Here is a 27223-nt window from a genome sequence, read left to right on the forward strand (position 1 = left end):
GGTACGTTACACCTACAACGACTCTAGGCAAACACGAAATTTGCATTTTCTTGCCTGGAGATTAAATGTTATGGAGACATACTCAAAGACTGTGGTTTTTGTTACTCGCACCATGGATGACAAGCTCCTAAGAAACTACAGCTCCCCATTGGCGCACAACGTGTGCTGGCACCAACATCTCCACAGCTGGAAGAAACCATGGCCTTCATCATTTTCCATGGGATCCTCAACTGCTTCTTTCTCTTTCTCTCCTATAGATGCCACAGCCACAATCACAGAGAGCTTCATAACATCCGTTCATCCAGGTAGGTCTCCACTTCTTAAGGTTTTCCAAAAAGACACACAAGACACACAAGATGTGCACTGCAGATGTCGTGGGCTGGCACCAAAATCCCCAGGGCTGGAAGAAACCATAGCCTTCATCCAGGCAGCTGGGATGTGGCTTTGCCGTTGCTGCCACATCCAAGGCCTACTTTGGACAAGGCACAGGCAGTATCTACCCGGACGACATGCGCTGCACTGGGAACAAGTCCTCCCTCTTCCAGTGCAGCCACAGCGGCTGGGGTGTCCACAACTGCTGCCACAGTGAAGATGCTGGTGTTGTGTGCTCAGGTACCATTGCTTTTCCTTTGCAAACTTCAGGAGAGTTTCAACAAGGGCTCTTGTGGGCCACGGTTAGCTTTTTGGGGGGCGTATCCAAAGACTCTGACTCTGCTGCTTCCACCATGGATGACCAGTCTCCCAAGACACACAAGATGTGCACTGCAAATGTCGTGGGCTGGCATCAACATCCCCAGGGCTGGAAGAAACCATAGCCTTCATCCTTTCCCATGGGATCCTCAACTTCTTCTTTCTCTCCTACAGATACCACAGCCACGACCACAGAGAGCTCCATAACATCCTTTCCTCCAAGTAAGTTTCCATCTCTCATGGTTTTCCTCGCCACTTCTGGCAGTGCCAGTCAGTGGCTCAGAGGGGGGTCTTGGGTCTTCTCCATGGGAGAGAAGAGACAGGAAAGACATTATTAGAGGGTAGCAGTCCGAGCACTTTTCCAGCGTTTTCCCTGTCTCCTCCTTTCCATGTGCCTCCCTGAGCCTGCTGAACGGTAGACACCAGTGTGAGGGGTGCATAGATATTTCCCACTTGGGATCGGGGCACAGTGGGTGACAGCTGGGACCTGAAGGATGCTGAGGTCGTGTGCAGGCAGCTGGGATGTGGCTTTGCCGTTGCTGCCACATCCAAGGCCTACTTTGGACAAGGCACAGGCAGTATCTACCTGGACAACGTGCGCTGCACTGGGTACAAGTCCTCCCTCTTCCAGTGCAGCCACAGTGGCTGGGGTGTCCACAACTGTTGCCATAGTGAAGATGCTGGTGTTGTGTTCTCAGGTACCACTGCTTTTCTTTCCTAAATTCCAGGACACTTTCAAGAACAGGTTCTTGTGGGCCACATTTAGGTCTGTGTTGAAGATGTCTTCAGAGATTGTGTTGTTTGTTGCTTGTACCTTGGATGACCAGCCTGTCAAGGTCACCAGCCTCTCCATGGCCCAACTGATGGGCTGGCACCAACCTCCCCAGTGCTGGAAGAAACCATAACTTTGCCCCTTCTTCCACAGTGTTCTCATGTGCTTCTTTCTTTTCCTTCTCTGCAGATGCCACAAATATTACCAGTGTTCCCACTCCAGCAGTGACTACTCCAGGTTTCTGTTCTGTTTTCATTTATATGGTGCACTACTGTTGAGATGTATTATTTGCAAGATTATAGGTTGGAGTCATATCATTTGCACATTGTAATGCTTTTGGGAAAAGCCGTTGTGGGTGCTGTTTAAATCCTACATGCATCTCCCCTGTGTCTGTCTGATTATTTTCCTGGGGATGGATTTCAGACTGTGGTGGTGATTTTGGGGGAGAAACATTTCTTTTCTTCACTTTTTTTTTTTTTGTTATTTGGCCCAGCACCACTTGTTTCCTTTCATATCCATTTATGTCTTAAGCCTACCAAATGCAAAATAGAATCAGAGTGTCAGAGATCTCTGAAGAGATCATCCCACTTATAGCCTGAGTCAGAATAGCACCACTCTTCAGTTCTCTCTCTAGAGATTTAAACTCTTGGAGCTGTGGCTGGATATATAGAATATAGTTTTATTTTATTATAAATCAATCTATGGATATCACATTTATATATTATTTTCTTCTCTTTTTTTCAGCTAAAAAATATATTTGTGGTGGTTTACTTTTTAATCCCTCTGGAACACTTGAGAGTCCTTATTATCCTCTGAATTATCCAAATAATGCAGATTGTTTGTGGCAAATACAAGTAGAGAATAATTTCCGCATTACACTCACATTTAGAAATATTCAGTAAGTAAACTGTTTCTTGCTTGGGCAATAAATGGGTCTCAAACCTCAACTGCAGCCACAGTTAGAATCATAGAATAGTTAGGGTTGGAAAGGTCCCTAAGATCACCTAGTTCCAACCCAAATTCCCAGGCACATATGCCATGATTATAAATGTATTATAAATATTGCATGACAATTGTGTGAGTGAAGTATTCTAGTTCATTATTTGTCAGCACTTAAAACCTGAGGGTTTCAAATGTATTTTATTATACATTCATGTTTCTCCCTCAGGTTGCAAGGTGGATGCCAGAATGACTATATTGAGATTTATGATGGGCCACCCAACACTTCTCCTCTGCTTGGAAAAATTTGTTCTAATTATGGTCTTACGTACACATCATCGTCCAACTTCATGGCTGTCAGATTTCACAGTGACTCCAGATATTCTGATAGAGGGTTTCGTGCTGAGTATCGGTCCATTCCAACAGACCATACCACCAGTAAGTTTCCATTCTGCTTGTAATGTTTTCTTTGCTTAGAAGCTTTTATACCCTGATTTTATTTGCTAAATAAGTATTAATGTTGTTGCACATAGGTGACATTCCTACCTGACTTTCATAATCACCATCAGAGAATAATCTTTTTTAATTTAAAAAACATTTTAAGCATCAAATTAATTGCCTTGAGATGTTTTCTACAATGGCCAGTCTAAAATCATATTTCTTCTTATCACAACATTATTCATACATATTTTTTCCTACCTTTGTGGTCAGATTTTCATAGAATCATAGAAATATTGCTTAGAAAGGACCTTTGGAGGCTTCCTAGTCCAAGCATTCAAAGCAGAACTGTTGTGTGTCATCAGGTATCTCTCTCTACTAACGGACAGATTCTCCCCCACATCCTTGTTTCTCATGCCATGGACTCAGTGAACCATCATGATGACCTAAAGATCCTTTTCAACCCTAACTATTCTACGATTCTATGATCCCCCTACTTAAGCAGTGCTTCTACAAGCCGTTATGTACATTTAGTTCTAAACCTTCCGTAATAGCTTTTGGATTCTTGTTCAGGAAAAACTCCCACTTTTTAGCATTTTTGTGTATACAGGTGATACAGGCTCAAGGTCTCAGCAAAAGCCTAACGTAAGCTACATATTTTGGTCAGGTTAGTAACCGACTGTCTGCTGAAGTTTGTCAGAGACTCCTGCTTATTCATGTCTAAGGCGTAAAAATAAGTGGTTCAGTTTATGAATTCTCTCCCATAAATGGTAGGGTATTGCATTTATTGAAGCTGTAACAAGCATTGGAACAGACTGACCAGGGAAGTGGTGGAATCATCATCCAAAAACTGTGTAGACAAGGCCCTTAGTGACATGGTTTGGTGGTGGCCTTGGCAGTCCTGGGGTAACGATTGGACTAGATGATCATAAAGGTCTTTTTCCAACCTGGCTGATTCTATGGCTCTATGCAAACATTGTCAAGTACCTGAAATAATTTGTATTTCATATTTTCTTCTCTAGCTCTTGTATGCTTGCCAACATACATGCGCGCAGCAGTGGACAGGCATTATCTCCAGTCACAGGGCTATTCAGTGTGGAACATCAGCTTGTCTGACCCTTACTGTAGACCAACATTTACATCAACTGAAGTTATATTCAACATTCCATACAACGGCTGTGGTACACGCAGACAGGTAGGTGTCAACATATTTTGGAGAGTTCTCCAGGTTTGGGCAATGGAAATTTAATAGACGTTTGCAAAACTGTAATGAATTGCAAATGGTGTTGAAGCCCACAGGCATTCAAAACACAGAAAAGAAATATTCTTCTGGAGGCTAAGGTTTCTTAAACATTCCTACTTATCCTTCCCAGTGCTTAGGCAATCCCTGTATCTGTTTCAGAGTGATGGTTTAGGGAACAAAGTATAGGAGAGAGTTAAGTGAGCAAACCCACCCATGTTGCTTGGGGTTTCTGAGTATGACGCATTCTCTCCAACTAATATTAGGACCTGGTACATGCAGAACGTCACAGTACACACTGTGAACATGACTACATGCAATGATTTTGTACTCATTTAATGTGTCGAACAGGTCAACAACGAAACAATCACCTACTCCAATGTGATAAGAGTGCCTGCTTTCGGTTACATCATCAAGAGGCAAAGTGACCTTTACTTGAGTGTCAACTGCAAAATGCTCCAGAACACCTGGCTGCAAGCAATGTACATTGCTAATGACACCATTAATGTCAATGAAAGCCTGTCACAGTATGGCAGATACAGCATGAACCTGACATTCTACAATTCCTCATCTTTCTTGTGGCCAGTGCATGACTTCCCATACTACGTTGACCTGAATCAGAATTTGTTCCTTCAAGCTTCCCTTCACAGCTCTGACCCAAATCTGGCGGTGTTTGTGGACACATGTGTGGCATCACCTGATCCTAACAACTTTAGAACACTGGCTTATGAATTGATCAGAAGTGGGTAAGGACTTTCTAGAATGACTTAAGTATTTGCAGGCATAGATCTGAAAGAGCTTCATTTATGAAAGAGGTGACTGAGGGCCAGTGTATGTTGGCTGCAATTCTCAATACAAATATACTTCTAAGAGAGACCTTTTGGGAAAGCCTGAATCAAATATAATATGACAAAAAAATGACATTCAGAAGTTGCAGTCAAGCACTGGGCACACTCAAGGAGGCAGCATAGAAACTTAGAAACAGAGGCCTGAATTTGTTTCTGAAATAGATACATGAATTGTTGGGATGTCAATGGTTCTATGTTTCCATGCATAAGAATTAGGATTTCACAGCATCATAATTAGAATGCAAAACAGTCTGTTCAAAGAGAAGATAAATTCCTTAGCCTTTCTTTGCTACTCTAGAAACCCAAAACATTTTGCTTAATTTGTGCCTTCTGATTTGAGATGGAAAAGTTGTGGATTCTTGTAAAGGATGCAAAACCAACAAGGAACTAAAAGCATAAAGGTGTGGCTCTCAGTGTCCCATTTTGTTCCAGGAATGAAAAACTCATGGTAGCTTATTTGTCTTCTGTGCTTGGTGGGATTGTAATTTCTCTGTCTCCTGGGAGGGTGCTCACATCAGTAACCTTAGCAGTGTGGTAACCTACTGCTAAACTGTAAGTCAGGCTTATGACAGGCTAAAGAAAGGACACAGTGCCTCCTGCCTGCTGGGTGAATGTCCTCCCTTTTACACTTGATATGAATCTTAGGAAGGTTTTGTCCTCTTGTTGGGTTTTCTTTTCATTTTAACTATAAAAACACATATCAGTAAGTGGGACACAGAAGGAATGCCTACCTTTGTGAGCAGGACACTCACCAGGGAGATGGAGCAAATAGAGTCTGATAATCTTCCTGATAATTTTATTCATGTGCCATGGAACTGTGCCAAAAGCAAACGTATTTCATAGAACCCTAGAATGGTTTGGGTTGGATGAGAGGTTAAAGCTCATCCAGTTCCAACCCCCTGCCACGGGCAGGGACACCTTCCACTGGACCAGGTTGCTCCAAGCCCTGTCCAACCTGGCCTTGAACACTAAGTCACTAACATTAATCTATAAAGATCAGGTGTGTTGGGATACCACTGCAGTATAAAAGAAATTAAGAATGCGAGGACTTAAAACCCTTGGTGTATTTATTAGGGAAATGCGACTTTGAAACATTCTGGGATAACAATTGTGGGTGTGTTATGGTGATCTTTTAAAATTAAACCAGAATAACCAGGATCCAGGTTAGGTAACTTCTAAGGCTAGAAATTGTCAGGAAGTGAAACTCACTGGCAGGAAAGTTAATCTAGCATCTTGCTCTGTGAAACATCTGGAGACCTCGGTGAGGAGTCCAGATTCCTCAAGCAAGGTACTCTACATAAACTGAAGGAATGAAGAGCATGCTTATTTTCCAGAATAAAATGTATATTGGAATTAGTTTTGTCCTTCTAGAATAGAAAGGGGCCCTTTCTCTTTCTGCAACAAGCTGCAGGGGCCTTGCAGTGGATAATCCTTTTTCCAAACGCAACCCAGGTCCTCACCTGAAACGCAGAAACCAGCAGAACCACTAGTTATTTTTCAGCTGTTCTTGGTTTAGCTATTTTTCAGCTATTCTTATTTGCACAAACTTTGTTGAGCTATGAAACCCCTGTATTGCTTGCATTACTGTGGTAGAAATCACTGCCACTCTTACGTTTGTGTCTAAATTGCTCTTGTTGCCAAAACCACACTTTTTCTCTTTATCCTGTTGAGTTCTCTTACACTTTTACCTTCCATTTTTACATTTAAACTCAGAAATACTGCACAGAGATAGTGTACTAGTGATTTTATTCACAACAGCTAATCTGTTCATTTTATGTCTTTCTAGGTGTGTCAAGGATCCTACCTACTCTTCTTACTATTCACCATACAGCAGTGTTGCTCGGTTTGCCTTTAATGCTTTTTCATTTGTTAATCAATACCAATCAGTTTACCTGCAGTGTGAGCTGGTGGTGTGCAGGGCCTACGACTACTCTTCCCGCTGCTATCAAGGTTGTGTTAATAGATTCAAGAGGGATGCAGGCTCTTCCCAGGAAAAAATGAGTGTTGTTATTGGACCTGTCCAGCTTCGGGAAGCTCATGCTGAGAACAGGGATGCTGGTAAGTTTAAATAACTTAGAGAATGTAAGACTGTGTATTACTGTATGTTTGTGTGTCAGACACGAAAGCCAGCTCTCAAAAAGGCTTTTCTGGTTTATCCACCACTCTGCTCTAATTCCTCTGTGGAATTTTTTATTACTTTTTAAATACAATTGCTTTGTAAAGTTTACAACTGTTTCCTTTCGATCACAGTTTACATCCATTATTAATTCTGCACATGGCAAATGGCAATTCATTCAGTTCTGTGGGAAGAGGGATGAGATGTAACTCATCTCCCTGCAGGGTTATACTACTTTTTCAAAGCCGCCTGTGCCTGACTGGCATGTCACATTTATTAGCAACCAATCCATAGGTCCCCTTGCAAATCGTGTTTCCCAGTGTCCTGTGGCTGCTGTTTCCACTGTAAGAAAGCAGCATCTTATGGTCTTAGAGTATAATCATTACAAACTTAGTTGCTCTTTAACTTTTTGCATGGGCACAGAATCATTGGTGACACAGTGTACAATAAACCAGCTTGGTTTCTGGTAATCTGGCAAAATCCAGATTGCAACATTTTGGTTCAAGCTCTCTTTGCCTAACTACCTTTGAGATTAACCAGCTCAGGAAAACAAATGTAAACCTCTTTCTTTCCCTTTTATGCACAGAGCTGGCATCTGACATCAAGGTGAAAGGGGAGTCTCAGGACCCAGTGACTGCTGCCAGCTCTCATGCTCCTCTGGCTGTGGCCATTGTGGTGCTGGCTGCTGCTGTTCTCACAGTGGGGGGATTTCTTTTGAAGCGTAAGCTGCAGGAACCCATCCCATACCAGATAATGTGAGAGGCACGCCAAGACCTTCCAAGGTGGAAGACCATTTTCACCAGCCATCTGCTTCACTGTTTGGTTTTGCAATCTGTGTAGAGGATAACTCTCACTTGACTATTCCATCCAGATTTTGTTTGAAGAATCTGTATCAAGATTCAGATTGAAAATCTGTATCAAGAGAACACCAAGTGTTACCATGCACTGAACCTATGAAGGAGCCTGGCTTTAAATAAAGTACAAATACACTTCAGGTCTTAAGAAAGGTTGATTCTTCCATCCCAGCATCTGAATAAGGTACCATTTTCAACACTGGACATTTCAGAGCATCTCAGTTGAGCACCTGTTTGAGCATCTGTGTGAGAAGAGTGATTTAAGTGACTTGAGAATGAAGAACTGATTTATTTTGCCATTGCTGATGCGCAGATAAATCCCCTGCGTAGCACCCTAAGATACTCTGGAAAGTAGTCTGAGACAGATGTTTCTCTGCAGTAAAAATACCTTAATGATGAGCCATGCTCCTGTGCATGGGGTGTGGTTCTTCACAATTGCTTATTTCTCTGGGAAATGTAGGCCATTTATAAGATTTTGTATAGAGGACAAATATCATCAAATATGTTACATAAACGTGTAATTAAGAAAAACCAGGAAAGAAAGGACATGGAGCTGTTGGAGCAAGTCCAGAGGAGGCCGCGAGGATGATCAGGGGACTGGAGCACCTCCCATATGGAGATAGGCTGAGGAAGTTGGGGCTGTTCAGAAGTTGGGGCTGTTCTCCTGGAGAAGAGAAGGCTGCGTGGGGACCTCAGAGCAGCCTTCCAGTGTCTGAAGGGGGCCTATAGGGATGCTGGGGAGGGACTCTTCATCAGGGACTGTGGTGACAGGACAAGGGGTAACGGGTTCAAACTTAAACAGGGGAAGTTTAGATTGGCTATAAGGAGGAAATTCTTTCCCGTTAGGGTGGTGAGACACTGGAATCGGTTGCCCAGGGAGGTTGTGAGTGCTCCATCCCTGGCAGTGTTCAAGGCCAGGTTGGATGAAGCCTTGGGTGGGATGGTTTAGTGTGAGGTGTCCCTGCCCATGGCAGGGGGGTTGGAACTGGATGATCTTAAGGTCCTCTCCAAACCAAACCATTCTGTGATTCTATGATTTTTTGAGCAATACTTTTTTTTGTGTACTTGCAAACATGACACCTATTTGTCTGCATCAGGGGAGAAGCCTCTGCCTGAGTGCTCACACACCATTCAAGGAGTTGCACACACACCACCTGCCTGCTGGGACCAGAGTCCCTTCACAGCAGGAAGCTCCAGTGAACCGATGGGTGCCTTTTCCAGCTCCTGGCTCACACACATGCTCTCTTCCTTCCAGTTCAGCTCTAGGTGTCCCATGGCAGAATCTCAGATCTGATCCCAGGGAGAAATAATTTAGTGATTGAGAGGTACAGCAAAAGGGGCAGCTCGAGCTGGATGCCTCCAGAGAGAAACCCCTAACAAAAAAATCATAGAATCATAGAATCAGCTTGGTCGGTAAAGATCTTTAAGATCACCAAGTCCAACCATTACACCAGGACTGCCAAATCCACCACTAACCCATGTCACTGTGGGCCTCGTGTACATGGTGTGTGAACACTTCCAGGAACGGTGCCCACTCCACCACTGCCCTGTGCAGCCTGTTCCAATGCGTGACCACCTTTTGGGGAAGGAATTATTCCTAATAGCCAGTCCAAACCTTCCCTGGTACAACTTGAGGTCATTTCCTCTTGTCTTATCACCTGTTACTTGGGAGAAGAGATCAGTACCCACCCTTCCCACATACTTCATGTGCCTTTTTAGTCCAATGGGGGTCTTCTAATACCTGTATGGACTCTTTCTCAGTATCCATGCAAGCAGGCTATTAACTGTTCTTATCTTGTCAAGTTGCAGCTTCTGCTGATGACTGTAGCCTCCTTATCTTCTGGTTTGCCTTTCTTGTGCACCTGCTCATCAGCAGATCTTGGGACACTAAGAAAGTCCCAGACCTAGGGTAAGCATTACTTAGCAACCACTAAAACATCAGTGTGTTATCAACATTCTTCTCATAGTAAAGACAAACCACAGCACTGTACCAGCTACTATGAAAATGACAAAGAAGATTAACTCTGTTCCAGCTGAAGGCATATCTAGGTAAAAGTCCACAGCTTGCAGCCTAAGGTTTCAACAACTGTAACTACTCATGCTAAGCAAGTAAAGCTAAGCAAACAGCATAATAAACCACACAATATTAGAACTCTAAGTGACTTGGTCTACTTAAATCTTACTATTTAAAGCTAAATAACTAATACCTCTCAACATCTGAACTCCCAGCTAAGTTATTGACAGGAAGAACATGGCTTCTGACAAAGTGACTTTGCCGAGCAATGATTTCTGCTCTTGTTCTGACTAATTTCTACACCTGTAATGAGGGGGAGAGAAAGAATGTAAGTAAGCTGCCATAAGGAAGTGTAGCCTGTCTCCTATCCCCATGTGAAAACAAAATGAATTAAAAATAATAAAGGAAGAATCTGTTTGGGAGCAGGTACTTAACACAAGTGGAAAGGTCATTGGTATTTGATTGAGAAACTCTCTACTTTAGCCTTTCCTGTTTACTAGCCAGATATGAAAGAGGGAAGTTCATTGGTAAGAGGATAATGTACTATGTGTGAGGTGAGCCAGGGACAAAGTAATGACGTGTAAGGAAGGTGGGCTGTACTCCAGCGTGACATCCTGACCTGATGAGGCAGTGTGCGCTCACAGCCCAGAAAGCCAACCATATCCTGGGCTGCATCAAAAGGAGCGTGACCAACAGGTCGAAGGAGGTGATCCTGCCCCTCTACTCTGCTCTTGTGAGACCTCACCTGGAGCATTGTGTGCAGTTCTGGTGTCCTCAACATAAAAAGGACATGGAACTGCTGGAACAAGTCCAGAGGAGGCCACGAGGATGATCAGGGACTGGAGCACCTCCCGTATGAAGACAGGCTGAGGAAGTTGGGGCTGTTCAGCCTGAAGAAGAGAAGGCTGCGTGGGGACCTCAGAGCAGCCTTCCAGTACCTGAAGGGGGCCTGCAGGGATGCTGGGGAGGGACTCTTCATCAGGGACTGTGGTGACAGGACAAGGGGTAACGGGTTCAAACTGAAACAGGGGAAGTTTAGATTGGATCTAAGGAGGAAATTCTTTCCTGTTAGGGTGGTGAGGCACTGGAATGGGTTGCCCAGGGAGGTTGTGAGTGCTCCATCCCTGGCAGTGTTCAAGGCCAGGTTGGACAGAGCCTTGGGTGGGATGGTTTAGTGTGAGATGTCCCTGCCCATGGCAGGGGGGTTGGAACTGGATGATCTTAAGGTCCTTTCCAACCCTAACTATTCTATGATTCTATAAGGGTAGTTCTGATGGGAATCAGCATTACAGCCTGTACCATTTCTTACCTCAAGCTGCCTTCTCCTGGTGATTCCAGGCAGGCCTCTCGCTGCCTCTCCATGCTGTGGAGAAGAAACCATACAAGGAAGGGCTGGCATTGCCCACAGTTAATTTTTAATACACATGAGGTACAAGGCTTGAGGAAGGTCCTGCACTCCTCTCTGCCTACAGCCATCTCTGAAAGGCAGAGCTACCCAGGAGGTTAACCTGCCTTTTATCTAGTCCTGTTGTGTGGACCAGAGATTGTCCAGGCTTGGAGAAACCCAACAAGCTGCTCAGCACAGTGAAGACTTTCTTGGACCTGAGTTTTCTTGTCTCTCTAGAAGAGGACCTTCCCCTCTGCTCTTCCCAGCCTGCTGTTTTCTCTCCTGCCCCTTTCTGCTGTGGTCTTGCTGCTGTGGTGTTGCTGCCCCAACATATTCCAGGGCACAGTTTGATGGTACTTTTTCTACTTCTCGTAGCCTATTAATATTATTGTGACAATTAAAAAAGCAGAAAGATCCTAGACCTAGGTTGTTGGTGTCTTCAGCCTGCAATGTGGTTGTGCTGTTCAGAGCTGAATCTTCCCACACTAGGTCTGTGCTACAGCTCCCAGATGGAGATATATCAAGATTGTATCAGAATGCAAGGTAGAAGCACCAAGCTGTTTCCATGCTAAATGTTGCTTTAGAAAACACTGCTCAAGTAGTCGGTGTCTCAGATTCATCCTTCTTATTTTCAGCCACCTTCCTTGATCCACACATGAAAATGCAGGATTCAATAGAACTGGATTTGATGAGGAGTAAAGGGTCATGCTCCTGGTGAATGACCTCTGTGCTGAGAACCTTCCTATTCAAGAAATTCTTCCCTGTTATGGTGGTGACACGCTGGCACAGGGTGCCCAGAGGAGCTGTGGCTGCCCCATCCCTGGCAGTGTTCAAGGCCAGGATGGACACAGGGGCTTGGAGCAAGCTGCTCTAGTGGAAGGGGTCCCTGCCCATGGCAGGGGGTGGAACTGGATGAGCTTTAAGGTCCCTTCAACCCAAACAAGTCTGAGGTTCTATAATTCTATGAAATCTACCAGTAAATGCAGTGGATTTCACTCCTAGCAGTAGACAGTTCTGATCTACCTGCATCCTCACCACTAAATACATGCTAGTTGATTTGCAATGACATGCTTCACACAACATGGGCAACAATGCCCAAGAGGCCATCAAGGAACCTGATAAATTAGAATAAGATGCCTCATTGAGTCATAATGTGTGTATTCAGACTATCATTCTTTTGTGCAGAAGGACTTTCTTACGGTCACAGGTGAAAGCTGATTAATCTTTGATTAAAGCTGATTAATCTTTGATTAAAGCTGATGAGTTTTCTCATTGGTTTTCATTTGGACCTCACAAAAGCCAGTACATCTGCAGAAGTCTCCTAATAGTCAGCAGAAGAGGAAGTGTTATGAAAGCTTGGTGTAACTTCTTTCACTGAATAATGTGCTAAGAAACACTTTAAACTGCCAGAAGAAGTCCTAGAGAATAAAACTGTGTTAGTGCAAGAGATTTACCTAGTCAACGGGAAGGATGAAAATATGCTGTATGGTATTATCATTAATTAAATAATACAAATTAATTAGAACAAAACATTTATTCATACTGTGCAGAGATTGTCTAGTAATGAAGATGTCTAGAAAGATCTAGATGTTTGAAGTTTGTAGTGAAGAATTCATTAATCAGTGTTGTCCATTTACCTGCACAGTTTGACATGAGTTTTTTCACTTGATTTGCCTGGGAATCACTTTCGTGTTCCCTTTCCTCCCCACCCTTTTCAGTTATTACAAGAGTTTGGAGAGGAATTGCCAGCCATCACTTTCTTTTGGTTCACTGATTGCAGTGTTTGATTGGTCAAATATACTGGATTTTTTTGCTTCTTGCTAAGATGTCAAAATCAGAAGAATATGAATAGAGAATACCAGGTGTGTACATTTCCTCATTCATGTGCAAATGTGGTCGTTTGTATAAAGAAAAACATATTTGTCTTTCTCAATGTTTATTTTCAAGGCTTCCAATATTATCTTTGGCTTTCTACCCTTTGCACTTCCTTCTTCCATTCCAAAATGCTGGCCTTTGTGCAAAGACTTTCTAGGTTATGTTCTTTAGTCTTCATCCTTGATGATTGCCCCTGCAGGGCAATAAATTTGTACATGGCAACAATTGTGCCACCAATTTTAACTCTTGATAATGCCATTCAAGACATGACGGCTTTAGAGGTAAAAATTAGGTGAAGAACAATATTCTGGCTCTTCAGTGTTAGGATGGTCATCAGCTTTTTCTTGTTAAGTGGTTAATACACAGAAACAGAGGAAAGTAACCACTCTGTCAAGAGAGTGATGAATTGAGTTAGGCATTGTTTCATGTTGTGGAAAAGCTTTGTATTCATTCTTCAAAGAATGATATAGCTTTAATTGCCACTATACAAGGAATATATTAAGATAGAATCTTATTAGAAATCTGAACTTTCCCCACACACATACTTTAAAATGGTTTAAAGGAAATTCTGGAATAAAGTTAAGTTGCAACCTATGTAATTTAACCTACTCTGCTCTTGTGAGCAGATAACCTACTCTGCTCTGTGAGACCTCACCTGGAGCATTGTGTGCAGTTCTGGTGTCCTCAACATAAAAAGGACATGGAACTGTTGGAACAAGTCCAGAGAAGGGCCACGAGGATGATCAGGGGACTGGAGCACCTCCCGTATGAAGACAGGCTGAGGAAGTTGGGGCTGTACAGCCGGGAGAAGAGAAGGCTGCGTGGGGACCTCAGAGCAGCTTTCCAGTGTCTGAAGGGGGCCTATAGGGATGCTGGGGAGGGACTCTTCGTCAGGGACTGTAGTGACAGGACAAGGGTAACGGGTTAAAACTTAAACAGGGGAAGTTTAGATTGGATCTAAGGAGGAAATTCTTTCCTGTGAGGGTGGTGAGGCACTGGAATGGGTTGCCCAGGGAGGTTGTGAGTGCTCCATCCCTGGCAGTGTTCAAGGCCAGGTTGGATGAAGCCTTGTGTGGGATGGTTTAGTGTGAGGTGTCCCTGCCCATGGCAGGGGGATTGGAACTGGATGATCTTGAGGTCCTTTCCAACCCTAACTATTCTATGATTCTATGATTCTATAATTTACTTACCTATACATAAAATCCACTGATTTTTCTGCACATTTGCACAAAAAGTTATTGTCTGATCCCAATTATCTTCAACCTTTCTTCAATCTAACAGTCTATCAGTAAACACAGTTTTGACTTGAACTTAAAAGTGCCAAAAATCAGTCGGTTCATATTGGCACCGGTGTTGCTTCAACTACAAGATTCTTCAGGGACTCCTCAGTGATACTTGAACAGTGTCACCAGGTCTTATTTCATTTAAAATATGCCAAAGCTTTAAGACATTCATGGCTGAGATTTGCCACATTAATCGACACCAGGTTAGGAAATGTATTTATTACTTTGCTTGATGAAGCCTGTTTAAGTTTCAAGATTCCACTCCCTTCCCCAGACCTGCCAAGGAATCTCTCTATAAAAGAAAAAAAACTGAGATTTATCAGCCAGAACTGAAAGATATCTTTGGATAGGAGCTCATTTTCTTTGTACAATGAGATGATTGCGAAACCTACGGTAGCAGTGGAAAATGTTACTCGTGAGATATAATCTTTCTGCAAAACCCAGGAAGTTACAAAATCTTAAACAAGAAATCAAACATATGTTGTTTTTAGATTATAGGACTGTGGTTGCTTTATTGTTCTCCTGTAGAAAAAGAAACCTAAAGAGCTCCACCCCCTCAGAAATAGAAACTATATATTCTGACTGTCCTTTCTGTCAACAGCAATTGATGAGATGGGTACCACTACGATTTTGACATGCCTACTCTTGTTAGGTCCAGCAGTTTTGGAGGCCAAATCAGGTAAAGCACTTAGACTGGCTCCAGGGTGCATAAAAATATATAAAACTGCTTGGGGTCCTCTCTGGTGGTTTCACAGATAAGAATTACGCTCATGCTGGTATCAGTATGGGCAAAAGATGAAAGGAGAAATTGGATGAAAGAGATAGCACAGTTTTGTTCTACTAAAATTATGAACTAATCCTCATAGTGAATAATTGGAATTATTTAAACCATTTAGTGGAGTTAATTTTGCTGCCACGGGGTCATGTTTGTCTTAGTGCCTTAACAACATTGCAAGAATTGTGTCTGAGTATGTTATGATCGAGTCACTCTCCCAGTTCCAGAAATCTGACCTAAGAGTTATGGAAGAATTCATTCATTTATTTTAAATGTATATTTATTCCAGACTGTATGCATGCATACACATGTTATATACTTAATATTGCTTGTATTATTTGATTCTTCTGGATATTATATGCAATTTAATGAAATACAAAGAGGAGTTAGTTTTCATAATCCAGTTCTAGATAAATAAGGGACATCTGAAGATAATGAAAGACATGAAATGCTTTTAGTTCAACTTTTTTATGGTCATTCCCTTTTGACTTACTTACCTGATTAGTTTCGATCTCCTAGGCTTTGAGTTAAATAGTACAATGTATAGCCTAGAATAATTGCAGATGTTTTTTCTAGTTATTTAAGCATCATTATGATCATTTATATTGCCATCATCCACTTTAACCAGTTTTCTCTGTCTGTGCTCTGCTTGCCTGGTGATAAGCCATCTCTCTCTGGCCGCTCCAGCTCTTATCTCTGTTCTTGGCTTCATTCCCCAGCCCCTGCCTCTGTCTCCTGGATCAGAGTAAGTGTTGTATTTGTATAATCACAGCCTTTTGTCTTTCTGACACCCCTAAAGTGTGAGTCAGGATGCAACCCATCTAATTACACGCTCTCACAGTGATGACAGACCCTGAGTGAAAGCAAATAGAACTTTCAGATCAGCTTTTATTTCCTAATCCCATTCTGACTTTTTGCCAGCTTTGCGGTTTCTCTTCTCAAAAATCCTACGAGTGAGGTTCAACAACGTGCATGTCCAAGTAGATATCTGAAGAAACAAATCAGATGTAAGTCAAGGGGCACTTTCGTAGCTTTTCCCTTTGAGCTGCCAGTTAAATGCACACAAATAGAGACAAACTTAGTTTGCACTCAGTCTTGACTGTTCCCTTAGTCCAACAACAATGAATTAGATGCAGTGAAGAAATTCTGGACCTGTTAACTTCTCAGATTTGTTTTGCTTTGGGTGACTTATTCAGTGTTTAATAACAAGCTAAATATGTATTTGGCAAAGTATAACAAGTGCAGGATGCATGGTTTGATTTCCAAAGTGTAGATACTTCAAATCTTAAGTTACAACATTTATTTGCTCACTTACACTGGGTGGTAACGTCTCTAATAAACTCTCTCAACAAAAATGAATCTCTCAAATCAGGATTCTCATACTGTTCACTGCAGAATGTCTAAACAAGCTAACTCAATCTGGAAAGCAGATGGGCTTTACCTGAATGAATGCAGTAGTCAGAGTATTCATGATATATAGGTCATTAGCTATTTCTTTATTGGCATATAAGAAATATAGCCACTGGATTCCTATTCAAATGATTATAATCCTATTGAGACCATTGTCCATTCTGTCAAACACTTAAGGGAATAAAAGAAATACTTAAACATGAAATGTGTTCTTAAAACATGCCATTTTCTTCCTATTAACAAAGTGAAAAAAAATTAGTGCTATTTTCTTCATACAGATTTACTTAGATTTCATTCAGATACTGAAATTCATTTTCTCTCCTTTGCTTTCCTATTATTCTTTTCTTATTTAAGAATTTCCTTTTTTGCTGAAATAGTTTGTGCTTAGCCTGCTGTCTAATTTTTCTGTAGAAATCTCACATAAAATATATGTAGCTGATTTTGAGATCTGGAAGAGAGAAAGAAAAAAGGTCTTTATCACCTCTGTCCTTACAGGCATTTAATATTGGGCTAGGCAAGTACCTACTAAGAGCGACGAGGCAAAAGGTCAAAATAGATTATAGAATCCCAGACTGGTTTGTGTTGGAAGGAGCCTTAAAGCTCATCCAGTTCCAACCCCCTGCCACAGGCAGGGACACCTTCCGCTAGAGCAGGTTGCTCCAAGCCCCTGTGTCCAACCTGGCCTTCATCTTAACTGACTTCTTAATGTCACTTCCAGCTTATTTGTCTGTTCATTTCACTTTTTCCCACAGTGACCCGTCTCCGGCTGGTGAACGGAAGGCACAGATGTGAAGGTCGCATTGAGGTCTATTACAGAAGACAGTGGGGGACAGTTTGCGATGACTTCTGGGACCTTTCTGACGCCCAGGTTGTGTGCAGGCAGCTGGGATGCGGCAGGGTCATTGCAGCTCCAGGCAGTGCTTATTTTGGGAAAGGCTCAGGTGATATCCTGCTGGACAACGTGCAGTGCAACGGAAATGAGGCCTCCTTGTTTCTCTGTAAACATCTTGGATGGAGGATACACAACTGTGCCCACTATGAGGATGCTGGTGTTGTCTGTTCAGGTGCTGTCACGTTTTTCTTTTCTAAATACTTTTGCTATAAACTGCATTCAGTATACGTGTGTGGGCACGGGGGTATGGAGGCATTCTCCTTCTGAGATAACATTTCATTTGTTCAAGACATATGGTGGAAAGCTATACCAGATATACCAGATACATGTCTAATCTTTCTTTCCACTTTATAATGAAGAGCTTTCTGTCTGTGGAAAGGCATACTCCCTATGAAAACTCTCAGGAAGCAGAGCCTGATCTTCCAACGGCCCTGTCTTTTCACTCCGCTGACCCTGCAGAGCCATTGTGGGCCGTATTTTTCTCACTACAGTAGTTTACAATCTGTGCTTGCTCACTGCGTGCACAGCAATTAAAAACACATGGATCAGATTTGCATTGCTATGCGCAGAACTTTTATCCTATCACAACATAAAATCACCCAGCAGTGACAAAGAGAGCAAGGAAACACATTAAAATTAGAGGCAAAGCTATATCTTCTGGAGAAGAGAAGGCTGCATGGAGACCTCATAGCAGCCTTCCAGTACCTGAAGGGGGCCTATAGGGATGCTGGGGAGGGACTCTTCATTAAGGACTGTAGTGACAGGACAAGGGGTAACGGGTTAAAACTTAAACAGGGGAAGTTTAGATTGGATCTAAGGAGGAAATTCTTTCCTGTTAGGGTGGTGAGGCACTGGAATGGGTTGCTCAGGGAGGCTGTGAGTGCTCCATCCCTGGCAGTGTTCAAGGCCAGGTTGGATGAAGCCTTGGGTGGGATGGTTTAGTGTGAGGTGTCCCTGCCCATGGCAGGGGGGTTGGAACTGGATGATCTTGAGGTCCTTTCCAACCCTAACTATTCTATGATTCTATGATTCTATCTGATAGGCAATGCTCATCAGGGAGGAACGAGGTTAGGTGAAACACTTTATCTCAAGAATGACATTCATTTTGGGTGTTTTCCTTCAAGTCTAGGTCCATTAAAAGCCTTTTCCATTACAAACATACACCCACTTTGAGTACTATCACCTTTCTCTTTTCTGATTTCACTTTTCCCTTATTTTTTAAGAGCAGCTAGTTCATTTTCTCCTGCATTAACAACATTGTCATGATTGTCATGAACTGAGACGTGGCTGATGAAAACAGTTTGTTCAGGTGTTTTATATATATTGCAGGTTTCCACATTTCCTCAGTGGAAAGCCTAGCGAGTTTAATTCATGCTAGAAAAAAAATGCTAGCTACATCAGGGCTTTGCACTTAGAAGAAAACAACAAAACTTGATATGACACCTCCATTACCATATGTATGCTCTGTTCAGAGTCTTTTGAAGTAGCATTTACCTCTTGCTTGCATTCATAACCCCAGTGCCTATGACAGGCTGGCCAATCCAGGAGGATTCATCCCAGCCTGATCCACTCCTGGCCTTGGGCCAAGCATCACCCTAAGAGCAGGCTCCTCCTGCAGATGACCTGAGCTTCTGCAGGGGGGCATCCATGATGGTGATGGGTTCAAGCCCTTCTGGTGCCAGCAGCCCTACAGCTCCTGTCTCTGTAGCAGGAGCCTCTAGAGGACAGCCTCCAACCATGCCTGAGCCATGGTGTCCTGTGGTGGGAGCAGATGCTGCATCAGAACCTTTCCCTGCAGTCGCCATCTGGAAATACCACTTTTAAGAAAAAATTTCAATTGGCTGTTACCCACCTCTATTGTCTCCACTGACCCCAGTCAAGATGGAGTATGCAATCATAGAATCACAGGATGGTTTGGGTTGAAAAGGACCTTAAGATTATCCAGTTCCAACCTCCTGCCACACGCAGGGACACCTTCCATTAGAGCAGGTTTCTCCAAGCCCCGTCCAACCTGGCCTTGATCATTGCCAGGGATGGGGCATTCACACAGAGTAATTTGTCTTGGTTCCATTTCATCCTTAAGGAACTGGGCTTGTAGCTAACACACAGATGTACACATTGCACAAGCATGATCCCCATATGTGTGGTGTTTCTTCTGTATTCACAGGAAGGATCACTACGGTGCCAACAACCTCCACAGTGCCAAGAAACTCAGCACTGCAGACAGTCTCCACAATGGAGGACACAGACACCACAGAACCAACGACCTTTCTAACAGATCTGCCCTCTCTACCAGATGTGGTCACCATAAAACAATCGACCTCTGCAGCTGAGACAATGTCCTTAGAGGAGATAGCTATCACAGAACCAACGTCCTCCCCAGCAGAGACAACCACCACAGAACCAACAACCTCCATCGCAGACATGTTCACCACAGCAGAGACAACGTCCCTAGAAGAGACAACCGTCACACAACCAACGTCCTCCCCAGCAGAGAAGACCTCCCTAGCCACCTCAGCACCAGTCTCCACTGTAGAGGAGATAACCACTGCAGAGACATCCTCCAAACTGGAGACAACCACAGGAATACCACTGTCTGCCACAGTGGAGACATTGTCCCTAGAGGAGATAACCACTGCAGAACCGACGACCTCCCTAGCAAAGACATCCTCCTCAACAACAATGACCACCACATCACTACTGACCTACCCAGTGAACACAACCATAGGAGTGCAAACAACCTCTACAGAAGACATATCATCCACAGCAGAGGCTGCCACCACAGTTCCAGTGGATACCACAGCACAGGAGAGCACAGCAGGTAACCCTGTCCCTCACCGATCTCCTTAGTGCCTCTGATTTCTCTTCTCTGATCTGATTGCACTGGAGGGAGTCTCCCATCTCTGAGCAAACTTCATTCTTGCCACTCAAGTCCACAATGAGGGTGGAAGCAGAGCATGGAGAAGAGCAGGTAAACCGGGGTGGGGCGGTTGAGGTGGGTAAGGCAAGAGGCCAGGTCCTCTGTAACCATTGCTGGTGAAGGAAGCTATTTGGGAAGGGATTTTCTCTCACTGCAATGGAGGGATTGCGGCAAGGGATCATTCTGCCTTAGCCTCTTCAGTTCCAGCACAGGTAATACCATAGCTATTGCCTAGACATACTCTGGGATTTGGAATGTGAGTGGGAAGGAGAAAGATGCTGACTCAAATGTTTCGTAATGCAAGTTAGACCTCAAGTCTCCATATGGCTCCTGTCCAGGGAGCAGATAGTTGTGTGAAACAGAGTCATGATGGTCATTTCAATTGAACGAAAGACACGGTATGAAGTCCCATACGACAGGAGCTCCTTGATGGCAGGCTACTTCAGGGTGCATGACATGCACTGACAGTGCTCAGAGCTTTCTTCATTGACACCCATAGCTCCAGCTGCCAGCACAGAGAGACCACGTACAAACCACACACACCACAGGCCTTGCACCATGCATTCAGGCTCCCTGCTGCAGAAGCCTATGTGGGGACAGCAGGGTGCTGGGCTCATTCATTCACTGCCTCTTCTTCCTTGCAGCAGTGCCTACAGCCCCTTCTACCCAAGTGCCGTACACAACAGGTAATGAGTGCTCACAGAGCTTATCCCCCTTATCCCCAGCCTTACAGGGACACAAGAGGAGATGAGGTGGAACCTGCTGGCCAGAGCCTGCCCAAAGCCTGTCTGCTGCTCCCCTCTTCAGGCTCGATGCGGGGAACCCTTTTAGAAATGGGCCACACTGAACGTGTACAAATGGGTTTTCTACAAATGCCCCCTGCCTCAAGCAACTCTGTCCCCAGGCAGCTCCCACTGCCCCCCACATGTCCCTGCGCAGGGAGAATCTGCCTCCTGCACACCGGGGTCTTTGCTCGGTCCCTGCCCTCCCCTCATCCCTTCGGCGTGCACCGCCCCATGCTACGGTCGCTGTGCCCACATCAGCCGGGGAGGTGGGTGCCGCGTGTGCGGGGCCGGCAGGACCCTGACGCGGTGCCGTGTGCCGTGTCGCAGGGCCCATCCTGCGCCTGGCGGGCGGGACGCACGGCTGCGAGGGCCGCGTCGAGCTGTCCGACGGCAGCAGCTGGGGCACGGTGTGCGACGACCTGTGGGACCTGCGCGCTGCGCGGGTGGTGTGCGCGCAGCTGGGCTGCGGGCAACCCGTGGCCGCCCCGGGCAACGCGCGCTACGGACCCGGCTCCGGACGCATCCTCCTGGACAACGTGCAGTGCCGCGGGGACGAGCCCTCGCTCCAGATGTGCCGGCACAACGGCTGGGGCGTGCACAACTGCCGGCACGGGGAGGACGCCGGCGTCGTCTGTGCAGGTCAGTGGGCAGCAAAGGCACCGGGGCTACCGCAGATTGCAACGGGTGGGTTTCGGTGCCGTCCCTTGGGAGCAGCCGTGTTTACGCACCTCAGTAGAGCCAGGGTACAGCAGTGAGGTCGGGCGCTTTTCCTGCCTGCTGCTGGAAGCACGGGTAGTGCTGACACCCTGGGTTTGCACACTGAAAGCGCAGCAGGATCTCCATGCTCGCAGGTGTAGGTGGTTGGTGTGGTGGGAAGAGCGGGATGGCAGGATCATGGCATGGGGAGGATGGGGCAGCACTGAGGACACGTCAGGATGGTGTCTGGGTGGGCAAATGGCGGAATAGTGCCCCATCTCTTCTTCCCCCGTTAGCGCTCCAGCAGTGCATGTCCACGTCCATTCATTGTCACAAGCCTGACGCCTTTTCATTCACTCCTTTTTCTTCTTTGCAGCAGCACCTACAGCCCCTCCTACCCAAGTGCCGTACACAACAGGTAATTAAAAGTCACCCAGCTTATTCCCACCCTTGCGGCAAGCCCCAGGCTGGTAAGAGAGGAGATGAGGTGGAACCTGCTGGCCAGAGCCTGCCCAAAGCCTGTCTGCTGCTCCCCTCTTCAGGCTCGATGCGGGGAACCCTTTTAGAAATGGGCCACACTGAACGTGTACAAATGGGTTTTCTACAAATGCCCCCTGCCTCAAGCAACTCTGTCCCCAGGCAGCTCCCACTGCCCCCCACATGTCCCTGCGCAGGGAGAATCTGCCTCCTGCACACCGGGGTCTTTGCTCGGTCCCTGCCCTCCCCTCATCCCTTCGGCGTGCACCGCCCCATGCTACGGTCGCTGTGCCCACATCAGCCGGGGAGGTGGGTGCCGCGTGTGCGGGGCCGGCAGGACCCTGACGCGGTGCCGTGTGCCGTGTCGCAGGGCCCATCCTGCGCCTGGCGGGCGGGACGCACGGCTGCGAGGGCCGCGTCGAGCTGTCCGACGGCAGCAGCTGGGGCACGGTGTGCGACGACCTGTGGGACCTGCGCGCTGCGCGGGTGGTGTGCGCGCAGCTGGGCTGCGGGCAACCCGTGGCCGCCCCAGGCAACGCGCGCTACGGACCCGGCTCCGGACGCATCCTCCTGGACAACGTGCAGTGCCGCGGGGACGAGCCCTCGCTCCAGATGTGCCGGCACAACGGCTGGGGCGTGCACAACTGCCGGCACGGGGAGGACGCCGGCGTCGTCTGTGCAGGTCAGTGGGCAGCAACGGCACCGGGGCTACCATGGAGCTCATGGTCTTCTGTGCCCCGTCTTCTATGGTGTCCCCATCCTCTCCTCACCCTTATCCCTGTCGTGGTACCCTGTGCCCTAAAGTGGGGCCACATCTGTGCTCTAGCACCTTTCTCCTGAGCAGCACATCTCACCTGTGGCTCTTCTTCTACACCCACAGCTGCTGTGGCCACCGCGACACCTCCATCAGGTAATGCTCTTTGCCTCTTCTCTCCTTTTATTTCTGGGCTGCCTACCTTTTGGCTTTTGTTTTGGTTTTTTTAACTGATTTTTGTTTCTATGGAAATATCCCTTTAAACTCGCATGATAATCCTTTAGGCAGGCTGTGTTATCCCCTTGCATTTCAGTGATGCTTAGTTTTCTGTTATGATGGTTGGCTGTAGGCAAGCCATTTCTTCACTGGGCTCTTCAGCTAGGTCAAAGCTTAAGGGTGTGTGGTCTAAATCTCTAACTTTTAACCACATGCATTATTATTGGTAGGGTGGTGTTCAAGTATTGCAGTGTATAACTTTTGGCTATTCTGCTTGCCCCAGCTGTCATGGTCATCAGCCTATTTTTGCCTTGACCATCCACAACAGGGAAGGTGTGAATGCTCCATCCCTGTTGGTGTTCAAGGCCAGGTCGGACAGAGCCTGGGGTGCCATGGTTTAGTGTGAGGTGTCCCTGTCCATGGCAGGGTGTTGGAACTGGATGATCTTGAGGTCCTTTCCAACCCAAACTATTCTATGACTCTATGATTCACAATAGAAGACAATACAAAAGTGAAGGTGCCTGAGAGCCCATCCAGTCTGATCAGGAGAAAGGGCAGTATCTAAGCACAGCTGATCCTCCAAGCTTGGAGTAGCCTGAATATTCCAAAATCCTGAGGCAGGGAGGAGTGTTCTGTGCAGGAATATAAAATGGGGGTTGTTGTTCCCTTTATGTGTCACATCTTGTAGGAATTACGTTCATAGCATGTGCTCACTTTGCTATCATGAAACTTTTAGGATCATCTGTGTATTTAACATAAGAATTGTATGTCATTCATCTGGCAAGACCATGAAAACTTTTTGCAGCTACACTTATAGTAGAAGTAAGACATGTTTAAGACTTGACCCAGCAGCCTGGAATGCTTATTTCAGTCTGTAACCATAAAATTAGAGTTTCCTAGAAGACTTGCAACTTATTGATTCTCTGAAGTCTTTAGGACTTGAGGAATTAGGGGAATAAAGAGAAGCAGGAAGGTAACTGAGGGGATTCTGTTTGTTCAGGAAGGTACTTCCATGTTGACTGTCATGGTGTCTCCCCAAATTAGACCTCAATTGCAGAAAGGAGAGACGAGAGCAGAAAGCGCCAAGGTGTTACAAACCCCAGCCTGAAGAGAGTGGTCTGACGCCATGGATGTGACAGAGAATCCCAAATCCAACATGAAAGTAAACCTAAAGGGGGAAAAACATTTGTCTTGATTGAGTCTGTACAGAGTATCACCTGCAGTTAGCAGGAGACCTGCTTTTCAGCAGCCGTGGATGGAACACATACACCTCAAGTACAACTTTGTAGAGGTTACTGCAAGTAAATTCTCTTCCATTTCTTTCTGCAGCACCTTATTTTTGTGGTGGCTCAATCTCAAATTCCTCTGGGATGCTGCAGACTCCCTTCTACCCTGGAAGTTATCCAAACAACGCTGACTGCGTGTGGGAAATACAAGTAGAGAACAATTTCCGTGTTATGCTCACATTTAGAGATATTGAGTAAGTAAAACACTGATTCCCTGAGCAAATAACAAAGTAAAAATATAATGGAGAAGTTTGGAACCTATCTGAAACAGGAAACCTTCCAAATTTTAAAGATTCTTTCAATAACATCCAGCAGTTGAAAGGCTCCATCTCCAGCACTGTCCAAGGCGATGTCGGACTTTGAGCAGCGTGGTCTAGTGTGAGGCATCCCTGCCCGTGCCAGGCGGTTGGAACTAGATGATCTTAAAGTCCTTTCCAACCCAAGCTACTTTATGACTTTATGATTTTATGACCAGAAGAAAATCTGGATTACTGTAGTATTTTATGCTCACAATTTTCTGCTACATCTACATACAAAATGAATAAACCCTCAGCCATGGAAACCTTAAGCGCTGATTTTATAACATGTTATATCTGAGTTTCTGAAACACTTTTGACAAGGTGCTGACATTTGTTTGCCAGGATGCAAAGCGGCAGATGCCAGTATGACTACATTGAAGTCTACGATGGGCCTCTACATTCTTCCCCTCTTCTTGGGAGACTTTGCTCTGGTTCCTTTCCGACATACACATCCTCGTCAAACATGATGACCATTCACTTTCACAGTGATTCTAGAGACACGTTCAGAGGGTTTCAGGCTCACTACTCCTCCATTCCAGCAGTTCACAACTCTAGTAAGTTGCTGGTTGGTGTTTATTAACATACAAGCCTCATTATTGCTTTTGCTTGCAAAATAAAGATTTGTGTGATTTAAAGATGTTAGGGGAATTATATGATGTGTATACGATCATATGAATATGATGGGTTGGTATGTGAACTGCCTCCCTTCTAAATGAAGTAATAAACAACATTTGGTTCAATTACAATGTTTAATCATTAACAAATTCATAAAGTCACTAACGTATGGTATTTTCTTCTTCTACCAGCCCTTCAGTGTTTGCCAGACTACATGCATGCAGTAGTTAGCAAAGACTACCTCCAGTCTGAGGGCTACTCAGCAGAGATGGTCACTCTGAATGATAATCGTTGTAGACCAACAATCACATCACGTGAGGTTATATTCAACATTCCCTACAATGGCTGTGGGACAACACGAGAGGTATGTGTTATCCTGAACTGCAGAACCCCGCACTGATGAGAGTCATGAAGGGCTCTTGCGGTCTACAGTGCAAAGTGAACCAATGAGATGTAGAGGCTTTAATGCTTTAGGGAATCACCATGCTTAGTAGAAATCAGCTTCTAAGGAGGAAAGCATGAGAAGGAGTTACATGAACTCTCCTTGATTTAAAGCAGATGTAGTCTTATAAGTGCCACGCAGGTTTGGGATAATTGCGCTACATGATTGATATTTGGTACAGATGTTCAATGAGCTGGTTCTGCCTTGGAGTTAACAGAAGTTTTCTCCACTGATTTTTGTTCAATAGCTTACTTCAGCAAGTTTGTTTAGAATGTGTGAGCAGCAAAGACCAATATCAACTTCTTGGTTTAAAGAGTTTAAGATAAATCTGCATTTTCAAACTTTGTGTTACTCTGCCAAAGCTTAGAACATGTAACATGACAAAAATGTAATTCCTCATTTTAAATTGCACGTTAAACAGGAGAACAACGATACCATCAACTATTCCAACACCATCAAAGTTACTTCTTCTGGGTACATAATCAGGAGGAAAAAGAATATTAACTTACACATCAGTTGCAAAATGCTACAGAAAACATGGATGCAAATAATGTATGTTGCTGAGGACACTGTAGATATAAATGAAAATCAGTTTGGAAGATACACCATGAACATCACTTTCTATGATTCTTCATCATTCTTGCGGCAAGTGCACGACTCTCCGTACTACATTGACTTGAACCAAAATTTGTACCTTCAAGCTTATCTTCACAGCTCTGATCCAAATCTGATCCTGTTTGTGGACACATGTGTGGCATCACCTGATCCTCATGATTTTAACAGACTGGCCTATGATATAATCAGGAATGGGTAAGAGCTTTCTCAAGCTGTTAGAAGCATAGCTACAATACTCTTTCTGCATTTATTTAAAAGACTAGAGCCAATCTGAATTGTTTTAGACCTCACTATCCATAGACTGTTAAGAGGGGTCTTTGAGCTTTTATTCTTACAGTATGAACTTGGAAATGAGACATTACATTTAGACTTTATTAGCACTTCATTTCCCTTACTTCATCCTTGATGCAAAATCCAAAGTAGTGGGAGGTAGATGAGATAGTGAAAACTGTCAGCAGGAATCTATCACCATAGGCGTTAAATATGTTACTAAAATCAGGTCAAGCATTAGAATATTTTTTATGACTCATATAGCACAGACATTAGTCAAAGTCTGTTCTTCCCTCTTCAACACCTAGAATCATA

General features: G+C 44.7%; 1 protein-coding gene across 1 annotated transcript in view; it reads left to right on the forward strand.

The window, feature by feature from the left end:
- The window catches only part of DMBT1 (deleted in malignant brain tumors 1), a 62623-nt gene that overhangs the window by 33160 nt on the left and 2240 nt on the right, over nt 1-27223 (forward strand). The window contains 16 exon segments of the mRNA XM_065670715.1: nt 258-305; nt 428-757; nt 865-912; nt 1056-1148; nt 1150-1388; nt 16604-16615; nt 17394-17705; nt 19701-20354; nt 21098-21139; nt 21566-21877; nt 22311-22352; nt 22782-23150; nt 24711-24861; nt 25309-25520; nt 25773-25945; nt 26445-26833. Coding sequence (XP_065526787.1) covers nt 258-305; nt 428-757; nt 865-912; nt 1056-1148; nt 1150-1388; nt 16604-16615; nt 17394-17705; nt 19701-20354; nt 21098-21139; nt 21566-21877; nt 22311-22352; nt 22782-23150; nt 24711-24861; nt 25309-25520; nt 25773-25945; nt 26445-26833 — 3426 coding nt within the window.

This window comes from Lathamus discolor, chromosome 3 (genome assembly GCF_037157495.1).
Source record: "Lathamus discolor isolate bLatDis1 chromosome 3, bLatDis1.hap1, whole genome shotgun sequence".
In the NCBI taxonomy this organism is placed as follows: domain Eukaryota; kingdom Metazoa; phylum Chordata; class Aves; order Psittaciformes; family Psittacidae; genus Lathamus; species Lathamus discolor.